We start from the raw sequence: 12021 nt of genomic DNA on the forward strand, positions 1-12021 counted from the left end.
CCTGTGTGTTACGATTTAAAATTTATAGTTGTGTGTAATGTAACGACACAGGATATATGGGTGTTAAATATTTTCGATGTGTGAGTTTACCTCTTTCCCCTCAAACACGACAAACAATTTTGTTGGTGTGTGTGCGAAACAAGTCCAATAGAAGGCAATTGGTCTGAGACTACAGGTGGGTAAAAACTGCATAACTCATCTTTTATGGAGTTAAGACCCACCACGCCGCTCCAACGCAGGTCGGCGAGTAAACCTAACGCAGACAGGTATAAAACACTAGTGTCGCCCTCTATCTATGTTTTTTATTTTTCTAGTCAGGCTGCTTACGTTACTATACAAAAATACTATAACAACATCACTAAGACCGGTTTCACCAACTTCTGTTTAGTTTCGGATAGTCTTAACACAAGGATTTCCTAAACTTTCTTAGTGTATGTCAAATGCAAAGATTATAGTATTAAATAGTATTAAAGAGATTATAGTATTAAAGAGTATTAAATAAAGATTTTTATAATAGAGATACGTCACTAGCGCCTCAAAATTGAGGCGAACAAAAGCGGCTAATTGTCTTAATTTCATTGAGTCGCAGTTTGCATAGTAAATAACGAAAGTTATTTAAACAAATAATACCTATATTTACATATACAATGTCGAGTTGTGTTTAGTTATCTTAAAAACTGTAAATACATAAATGTACAGGACGCTGGGCAGTATTTCCCATAACTCTGGGGTTATATTCTTTATCGAAAAATTTAAAATGTTCAAGGTCCATGTATTTAACATTTTCTAAGTAAAATTAACATTTTCGGGGTAAATAAATCTTAAAATGTGATCTGTATACTTGTAAGTTTTAAGTATTTTAAAATGCAAGGATAGATAAAGGCGTGTGTTACATGGATAGTCGGAATTATTTGAATTACTTTGTATGAAGACAAATAGTTTTTATTTTTTAGTTAAAAAAAATATTAGTTATATGCAGTTCGGCTCCTTTAAGTGGATTCGTCAACATCTTGAAGTTATGACAAACACTCCCGAGCACCCTGTATAATGGAATTAAAGACAAAATTGAGCATGTGTGTTCAATGGAGTAGCTAAATCCACCTCACGTTTTGCGTTGATTTTGTAGGCACATAACGTATCTATAGTATGCAATATCGTTGGTCAAATGATAAAGAAAAAACTTGTGAATAAGTAAAATAACATCTACAAAAAGTTGGTGGAAACGGCCATTAATGTTTTAATGTAAGTTTACAAATAGAGAATGCCGAAATAACAGAGCAACGTATAAGTGTTTTCAGATAGCATGGGTATGGTGACACTTGCCTTATGACGTCCACAATACGACCAAGAGCGAAACGAACTGTCACCCGCACCATGCTATCTGTCTAAAAACACTTTAGCTGTAAACATCATACCAACGAGAAGGCATAGATATTTTATTTTCGGAGTAAGGTCTGGCTTTGCTTCTTGTGATAAGATGTACAGCTCGTGCGGATTAATATGACACCTGACTCGAATGACGTTTGTTTATGGAACCGCAAAAGTATGGAGTGAAAAAAAGTTTTAATTTATTAGTGTCCGACCGAACTTTTGGTTTCGGCCAAGGATCAGCGCAAAAACAGGTTCCGCTGAAGTTAATAGTACATTTATTAATATTAGTTAATTACGTATACTTTGAAAAACTACGGATAGCTGCCAAAAGCATACAAATCGGTTAATTTGATCCAGAGTGATTAAAGGACATGTCCCAATTTTGTATGGAGGCTGGTCCTTTATTCCGAGTGTCAAGTAAGCAGAACAAATTATTTTCATCTTACAAGAACATAAAATATAGGGCTTAGAATCTAAAATATTTTTTTTGGAACCCGCATTTTTTAAATTAATTAAACATAATGTAGTTTTTATCATTAGCTGACGACATTAAGAATTTTTATCATGGCAACATGCTCGTAGCACACACCCTGACAGATTGTCAGTGAACTTCGCGTAGTCGCGTTCGTTTATGGCGTTTTTAAAGCAACATACGGAATTGTTTTGTTTCATGGAATTGTTTTATGTAATGGAATGGGAGAGAAAACCCTCCCATTCCATTACAAAGTTACAAAATACCCTACAAGTTCTCGAGTTATAAGCGCGATTATGTTTTTACTTATTTTGAAGGAAATAACCTCCTAATTAATCGATAAATTTTCTGAGCATTTCAGTAAGTCAAAGTAATAAAAATTGCTTTTAAGTCTGTAGTTTTTTTTCCACCGCTAAAAGCGAACAAAGTAAATAACCATTTATTCTTCCTATAATTTAATCTACCAAATGTAATCGGTCCCCGCTCAAGTAACTGCAAATTTAGCATCCTGGGCTCCCCTACTATAAGGAGCCCACTGCACTTACATAGAACAAAAGGGCTACTTAGCGTTCTGCGCCTGATGCGGTAGGAGTGTCGAGTTTGAGACTCAATAGCTCAACGGCAAGAGCAGTCGAACTTATCACCGAGGGGTGGTGGTTCGATCCCCGCCCCGTTGGTCTATTGTCGTACCCACTCCTAATACAGTCCCGACTAGTTGGAGGGGAATGGGAATATTGGTCATATTTAAAAATATGTCAAATATTCACAAAAAAAAATAAGTTGTCAAGTTACCTCGCACGAGTAATATGTTATAAATTATCGCGTTATATCTATAAAAACCAGTTAAACGCATGTCTGTACATATTATCACAGACATCACAGAAACCCAAACATACGTAAAAGTCGATAAACTATACAAGAAAATAACTAACTCTGTATTCAATAAACAATAACCTATATCTTATACTACAAAGTATTTATATTATATATTATTATTAATAATTAATCATTGTTTAAAACAACATTTGGCTATAAAATACTTTTTTTTTAGCTTAAATGGAAGAGTTCCATATCGTATGGCTTTCAACTGTCTGCAGCAGTACGGAGATTCTCTTTCTACAATAGCAAACGCTTCGAAAATTAAAAATATGTATGGCTATGCCATTTGCTAACGATAAGTCACGTGATCAAGTTATCGATCGGTGTGCTTATTTGGAGTTTTCAATATTTTCATACTGTTACTATCGCGTTGACGTAAACGCAAATTTATATGGAATTGAAACTATTGTGCAGTAGTGCCACTAGAGTGCGCTGTTTCAATTACTTAGAAATTCGCGTTTACGTTAACGCGATAGTAACAGTATCCATCATTCCATACATTTATTTAGTACTAGCTGACGCCGCGCGGTTTCACCCGCGTGGTTCCCGTTCCCGTTGGAATATGGGGATAATATATAGCCTATAGCCTTCCTCGATAAATAGGCTATCTAACACTGAAAGAATTTTTCAAATCGGACCAGTAAGTCCTGAGATTAGCGCGTTCAATCAAACAAACAAACTCTTCAGCTTTATAATATTAGTAAAGATTCGAAGCGTTAGCGATCGTAGAAAGAGAATCGACGTGCCACATGGCTAAAGGCCCAGAAGTGATATAAGATTATTAATTACTATTGCTTACATGGAATGAAATGTGTTATAGACCCCGGCAACTAAGTTGAACCAAACGACAGGTACAATTATAAACAAAAGTGTTAAACGTTGTTGGAAATATAAAAATGTCAAAATCAAATTTTGAACGCGTTTGTAATGACGTCAGCGTATTAGTGTGGTTACTCGTCTTTGGAGTTACTTCGTATAGTTGACCTTATATGCCACTATCTACCCCTTGTATTCATAAACATGGATTAAGATTTAAATATTGAATAGAAGCAGGCGTTATTTTGCGGAAGTTCATCATGAATAAGTATATATTAATTAATTGATTATGAAACACGGCTAAAACTCACGTGATATTAGGTCGGAGTAAGCTCGACTTCGACGCGTTTCGAACCCATACGGGGCCCTTAGTCATGAGCTGGTTCTTGCATCGCGGCACGATCCAAACTCCGACCTAATATCACGTGAGTTTTAGCCGTGTTTCATAATCAATTAATATGAATAACACTCACGATAGTTTAAATTCTAAAATATATATTAATTAATTTATTTTGCTATCATCCGCGAAAATTCGACGAACCCATGCGACAACGTCACCCAGGTCCGACAAAATACTCTCTACGTACGTTTCACCCCGAAACCGGAGCATCCTCAGGGGATGTTGACTCTACAACGTGCAATAAATTATATAAGATTTAAATTTTAATATTCTTCAAAGTAAATGGATCGAGAATTGTAGAAAAGCTTGGAGTAAGCCATTGTCCTAAAAGACAATCAGACAAATTCCGAATATAGGCTTTTATTAAAGTGGTCCTAATCACAACTGCGAAAGTTCACTTTACTTTGAGGAAAATTTGAGGTTTAAGCCATAAATCCTAATCCACGTTTATAAATAAGGCCGTATTCATTAACATGGATATTGATTTTCAACTCAATTTTCTTCAAAGTAAAGTAGACCTTAATTACTACAATTCAAAGTTCACTTTACATTGAAGAAATTTGAGGTGTAAATCCATGTTTATAAAATCCTAATCCACGTTTATAAAATCCTAATCCACGTTTATAAATAACGTTCCAGTATAACTATAATTGATTCATTAAGGGGTCAGTTTGACGTAATTATAGTAGTTTTTGTAACTCCGTGAAATTCTGACATTTCCAGAAAACAAATTCCCACACAAAAAGACAAATTCAAATAAATCTCGAAAATATCGCTATCTCTTTCTTTGCATTTTTGGCACGAAAAAGATAGCGATATTTCAACTCCACCGGTATTAATCGACAATATGTTTTTTATAACATGGGCACGTTCGTATTGTTAGAATCACCAAAGTAAAATAAACCTAATATATCTTACAATACGGTAGTTATTTCAGTACAACCGATTATTGGTTTCGTTAGGCACAAATTCGGTGATGGATATTAAACATTTTTAAATTCATTTCGAACGAATCTAAGCTTTATGCTAAGGCATATTAGGTCTATTTTCGTCTGATACAAAATCTCGTTTGTTTTCGTTGTTTTTAACCGTTTCTTTATTTGTGTGCGTACCAATATCATAATAGGGATACAAATAGCATAGCAATCTATACTCGGTAATATTATAGTCAGGGATCCGTAGAACATTTTGTACACCTGATTACTAACAAGCAAATTTTTCGTGAATAGCAGCTTCATCTCGATGAGACGATCAACTTTTTTATTCACGAAAATTCTTGATTCTGGTAGCTAACTGAGTTACCAAGAAAACAATACAACTTAACAGCCGCAATGTCGTACAATTTGCGTGGCACATTATTTCGTTACGACGCTCTGAAATTTTCATTTTCTGGTAACTCAGTTAGCTACCAGAATCAAGAAATTTCGTAAATAAAAAAGTTGATCGTCTCATCGAGAAGAAGGTACTCACGAAAAATTAGCTTGTTAGTAATCAAATGTACTAAATGTTCTACGGATCCCTGACTATTACAAGTCTTCTCTACCCTAAACAAAATGTATGACACAATTTTTTTCAATACAAACTATTTTCATTAACAATACACAATAATATAATATTATTACAATCTATATACAAATAAAACGCTTGCTTCGCAAATTCACTGTGCACTCGTTCAACAAAAACAGGCCCTAATATCATCGTCATAAGGTTCAATTTATTGCATCTTTAATTTAATCTAATTCTTCTATATAACAGTTTCGATTAAGATGATACCTGCGACGTCGTGGCGATACTGAAAAGAAAAAAAAATGAGAATATATAACTATACTAGCGGACGCCCGCGACTTCGTCCGCGTGGAATTTAGTTTTTCACAAATCCCTCGGGAACCATGGATTTTTCCGGGATAAAAAGTAGCCTATGTGTTAATCCATGCTATAATATATCTCAATACCAAATTTCAGCTAATTCGGTTCAGTAGTCGAGGCGTGATAGAGTAACAAACATTCATATCATTAAAATCATCAGTTTTCGCAAATCTCGGGAAACCATGGATTTTTTCGGGATAAAAAGTAGCCTATGTGTTAATCCATTGTAAAATCCATTTCGATTCCAAATTTTAGTCAAATCGCTTCAGTAGTAGCGTCGTTAAAGAGTAACAAACATCTAAACATACATACAAACTTTCGATTTTATAATATTAGTAGGATTAGGTTGAATATCGTAATGGTTGCCGTATGCCGTATTGTATCAGAAATTACCGCCGACGGGAAGTGTGTATTGATTGTTGTTTATTGACAACATTCCATATTAATTGTTTTAAAAAGAAATTTAAATACTATTGCTTTGCAAATCCTGATTTAGACCTTGCGTCTTCTTTACCTAGAGTTAGATAGGTTTTCGGGCGTATCTTGTATGTATGTATGTATGTATGTATGTATGTAATATTCTTTATTACCTCATATCTTCCAAATCGCTGGACGGATTTACGCAATTAAGATATCATTAGATTTGTCTTAATAACCCAAGTGTTCTTAGATAGGTGAAATTAAAAAACAACAACAAGACGACTGTGAGACGCTATAGACTCGAGGTGAAAAAAATTTTTTTTTTTTACAATTGCAACATGGATATCAAAATCAAGGACTTTTTGTGGGGAATTCAAAATGGTATATTTTGAATTCCCTGTAAATAATGTAGACGAAAATCATTCTATTCAATATAATAGGTCCCGACTGTTTTCTAATTGCTTTCTACACTTCTGGACTGAGCTTGTTTTTTTCTTTTCAGTTTTTGTATAATTTATGCAGTCGGGTTTTTTTATTTGTTTAATTAATTAATTTTTTGTTCTATACACACATATTTCGTTTTACATGTAGTTTAACATTAATCTAAATTTAATATTGTTCTTTGTACATTAAAATTCTGTATTCATTATAAATTATTTTATATTATTATACCTAGTTCGAGATACTTTCTTGTTTTAGTCGGGTGCCAACGTTTTTTGGTTTTACCGCCCAAAAATCGTTTGTACTCGGCTGGATTACTGGAGTAGTGCGAACTAGGCCTTATCCTTATCCTTAGTGCATGCTGTGACAAGTGGGTCTGCAATAATTGCCGTAACTTATATATTTCTTTATATTTTATTGGTATTAGTGTCCTGTTTAAAATAAATAAATAAACATATAAAAAAATCAGCGCTCAGACTTTTATATATGTTTTATGGAATGTTATTCCATCTATTCCGTTACTCAGAAAATAAGTAGTGTCTGGGTGGTGGCACTGGGATCTTGAATCATAAGATGTTAAGTGTGACCCAATTTAAAAAAACACGTTTTTGGAGTAAAACTTATTTTGCCAAACTCGACTTGGGGACTATACCTTATACTTTGTCCAGTACCTCCACCGAGTATGAGCCCTTAATATTGGTGGGTACGTTTAGGGCAACCAAAAAAAAAACTAACTTCATATACTCAACCAGCACGTCAGATTAAGATAAGGTAGGTGAGTTGATAGCTAAAAACTGCACATTTCGAAAATCTGACGATTTGAGCGTAACGTAATGGAATGGGAGGGTTTCAAAGTTACAAAATTAAACCCTTACATTTTAGTGCTCGAGGTACGAGTGCGATTAATTTTTTACTTATTTTTAAGGAAATAATCTCCTAATTAATCGCTAAAATTTTCTTACAATTTCAGTAAGCCAAAGTAATAAAAATTGTTTTTAAAGTCTGTAGTTTTTTTCCACCGCTAAAAGCGGAAAAAGTAAATAACCATTTATTCTTCCTATAATTTAATCTACCAAATGTAATCGGTCTCAATGACGCTGGAGTAACTGCAAATTTAGCATTCCGGGTTCCTCTACTATTAAACGTTTTTGGTACATAAAACTTCTTTTGACAAACTCGACTTGGGGTCGTCTCAAAAAGTGTATTCGGACGAGTTGAAGGGATGTTGGGTGGGACAGCTAAAGAAGTTCTACTTCAGTCCTGTGGTATAAACACACTTGTTTTATCCTTTCTTTCTTTTTAACAGGGTACGTGCGTCATAGTCTTGCACTGGCATTGGCATTTTGGGATACAATGCGTTGATTAAGCGTTGCGTTGACTGAAGCTCAGACCAATTATAGAAGGACCTGTATCGCACTCATAGTCACGAACAAAATTGTCTGTCATTTTCTGAGGAAAACGGGCTTAGATTTAGTATATATCTTATACTAAACTAGAAGTTTTTGCCCGTATTTTACACAATACAATTACACAAAAAGGTATTTTTACGGAGCTCTTTAACCGACGAACACGATTACAACTATTTAACATCGATTCTGTAGAGACAGTTTTTATAATCGCATTAGATCGTTGATCATATACTTTGACAGAAAAGTAACGTCTAGCGATGCAGGTCCTGTACAATAATTGGTCTGAGGGGTAAAGGTACACGTCTGACGTCACGCCCGCGGCCCGCGCCGCACCAGCGACGGGTACCGTCTGACGTCACACACGTACCGTCTACAGGCGCGTGCTTTAGATGCGCACGGTGTACAGCAGGCGGCGCTAGAGCGGCGGGCTGAGCAGCGCGCCGAACTGCAGCAGCGCCTCGCGCAGCGCCGCGCCTGCGCCGCCCGCGCCCCGCGCGCCCGCCAGCCGCACCAGCGACGGGTACCGTCTGACGTCACACACGTACCGTCTACAGGCGCGTGCTCTAGATGCGCACGGTGTACAGCAGGCGGCGCTAGAGCGGCGGGCTGAGCAGCGCGCCGAACTGCAGCAGCGCCTCGCGCAGCGCCGCGCCTGCGCCGCCCGCGCCCCGCGCGCCCGCCAGCCGCACCAGCGACGGGTACACGTCTACAGACACACAAATATAACTTTAACCTATACCTTTTTAGAACGACAACACAAACATTGCCATTCACATAAACTACTTTGAGAATCTATTCCAAAAACTCCATACATTCCTTGAACAACAACACAAACATTGCTATTACAGAAACATCTATTCCAACCACTCCAATACACTACTTGGACGACAACAAAACATTGCTATTCACATAAACGATTGAGAATCTATTCCAACCACTCCATACATTACTTGAACGACAACACAAACATTGCCATTTGCATAAACGACTTTGAGAATCTATTCCAACCACTCCATACCTTTTTAGAACGACAACACAAACATTGCCATTCATATAAACATCTTTGAGAATCTATTTCAACCACTCCATACATTACTTGAAAGACAACACAAACATTGCCATTTATATAAACGACTTTGAGAACCTATTCCAACAATTCCATACATTTCTTGAACGACAATACAAACATTGCCATTCTCATAAACTACTTTGAGAATCTATTCCAACATCTCCATACATTTCTTGAACGACAACACAAACATTGCCATTCTCATAAACTACTTTGAGAATCTATTCCAACATCTCCATACATTTCTTGAACGACAACACAAACATTGCCATTCTCATAAACTACTTTGAGAATCTATTCCAACATCTCCATACATTTCTTGAACGACAACACAAACATTGCCATTCTCATAAACTACTTTGAGAATCTATTCCAACATCTCCATACATTTCTTGAACGACAACACAAACATTGCCATTCTCATAAACTACTTTGAGAATCTATTCCAACATCTCCATACATTTCTTGAACGACAACACAAACATTGCCATTCTCATAAACTACTTTGAGAATCTATTCCAACATCTCCATACATTTCTTGAACGACAACACAAACATTGCCATTCTCATAAACTACTTTGAGAATCTATTCCAACATCTCCATACATTTCTTGAACGACAACACAAACATTGCCATTCTCATAAACTACTTTGAGAATCTATTCCAACATCTCCATACATTTCTTGAACGACAACACAAACATTGCCATTCTCATAAACTACTTTGAGAATCTATTCCAACATCTCCATACATTTCTTGAACGACAACACAAACATTGCCATTCTCATAAACTACTTTGAGAATCTATTCCAACATCTCCATACATTTCTTGAACGACAACACAAACATTGCCATTCTCATAAACTACTTTGAGAATCTATTCCAACATCTCCATACATTTCTTGAACGACAACACAAACATTGCCATTCTCATAAACTACTTTGAGAATCTATTCCAACATCTCCATACATTTCTTGAACGACAACACAAACATTGCCATTCTCATAAACTACTTTGAGAATCTATTCCAACATCTCCATACATTTCTTGAACGACAACACAAACATTGCCATTCTCATAAACTACTTTGAGAATCTATTCCAACATCTCCATACATTTCTTGAACGACAACACAAACATTGCCATTCTCATAAACTACTTTGAGAATCTATTCCAACATCTCCATACATTTCTTGAACGACAACACAAACATTGCCATTCTCATAAACTACTTTGAGAATCTATTCCAACATCTCCATACATTTCTTGAACGACAACACAAACATTGCCATTCTCATAAACTACTTTGAGAATCTATTCCAACATCTCCATACATTTCTTGAACGACAACACAAACGTTACCATTCACATAAACGACTTTGAGAACTTAAGAAGTCGGATGCCCAAGATTAGGCACAGTGGGCGAGGTTATTTTTTTTTTATTTTATTCTTTACAAGTTAGCTCTTGACTACAATCTCACCTGATGGTAAGTGATGATGCAGTCTAACATGGAAGCGGGCTAACTTGTTAGGAGGAGGATGAAAATCCACACCCCTTTCGGTTTCTACACGGCATCGTACCGGAACGCTAAATCGCTTGGCGGTACGTCTTTGCCGATAGGGTGGAAATTAAGAAAACCTCAATCTGCCCAGCCGGGGATCGAACCCAGGACCTCCGTCTTGTAAATCCACAACGCATACCATTGTGCCACGGAGGCCGTCAAAATATGTTGGAAAGCGGACCACCACACCAGTGGGATCACGCTAGAAGAAGAAAAAGAAGATTTTGCCTCTACACATATACTCATGAGGCACAATTATCCGCCCACTTTAATATACCGCGAGTATATTAAAATGGGCAGATAATAGTGCCTCTGAGAATAGTTAAGACGTTAGTGCGACAATGTAAGACATACCTATGAGCCGGTGCCACGCCGCCGCGTCCACTCGGGAAGGCGGCGCGCGCTTCATGGCCGCCGCCAGCGCCGCCACGGCGCGGAGCACGAACGATATCTCCGACACTTGGTGTCTGGAAACAGTTTAGACCTTGTCCAGAAGGGGCGAATTCGTCGCGAACCGTATCGCGCGAATTCATAATACGCGTGTAAATCGCGTGCACTACGCCAGACTCTCGATTCGCGCGTGTTGCGGGCGAATCGAGATACTAGTGACGCTTTGTTGCGTCCAGTTAACGCGCGAACTACTACTACTCATGTTTCATACTAAATTCCTCCCCAGATGTTCGCGCGTTGGTACGCGCATTGGGGACGCAACGGTCTCGCGTAATACGCGCGAGAGAATCGCGGCGAATTCGCCCTTTCTGGACTAAGCCTTACTGGTTAAGTTCATTGACGACCCACATTCGGTTCACTGTTGAGCGCGAGACTCCTCTCAGAATGCGAGGAATTAGGGAGGGGAGCAAATAGTCTACCACGCTAGCCCAATGCGGGCTGGCAGACTTCAAACACGAAGAGTATTAAGAAAATTTTCAGTTTTGCATTCTCACGATGTTTTTCCTTCACTGTTTCGAACACGCGATATTTATTTTATTTATTTATTCGGAAGCCAACGTTGTATACAAAAATCTTATGACTAATATTAAAAATAATATGCTACATTATACACCCCACTTTCAGGCTAACTCAACATGCGTTTAATTATTGACAATTCTTAATTTACCATTAAAAAAAAACAAAATCTACCAACTAACCTAAAAAAAAAGAATTAAAAAAAATTGTATTTACAATAATAATAATGGGAATTGACAATAAGAAATTACATTTAAAACAAAAACAGAATGCATTTAAAGTACATTATACATCGACATATGTTTTTTAACTTTACTTTTGAAAGAATTAGAACAACTATAGAAAATA

The 12021-nt window shown here is 36.8% G+C and overlaps 1 protein-coding gene across 1 annotated transcript in view; it reads right to left on the reverse strand.

Moving 5' to 3' along the window:
- Positions 1-4739: 4739 nt before the first annotated feature.
- Positions 4740-12021, reverse strand: part of LOC112056363 (protein MON2 homolog) — a 57490-nt gene continuing 50208 nt past the window's right edge. Inside the window, exons 38-40 of the mRNA XM_052889275.1 lie at positions 11062-11174; positions 8620-8780; positions 4740-5730 (exon numbers count right to left, since the gene is read on the reverse strand). Coding sequence (XP_052745235.1) covers positions 8668-8780; positions 11062-11174 — 226 coding nt within the window. The 3' untranslated portion in view covers positions 4740-5730; positions 8620-8667. The remainder of the gene's footprint in view (positions 5731-8619; positions 8781-11061; positions 11175-12021) is intronic.

Source organism: Bicyclus anynana, chromosome 25, assembly GCF_947172395.1.
Source record: "Bicyclus anynana chromosome 25, ilBicAnyn1.1, whole genome shotgun sequence".
In the NCBI taxonomy this organism is placed as follows: Eukaryota; Metazoa; Arthropoda; class Insecta; order Lepidoptera; family Nymphalidae; genus Bicyclus; species Bicyclus anynana.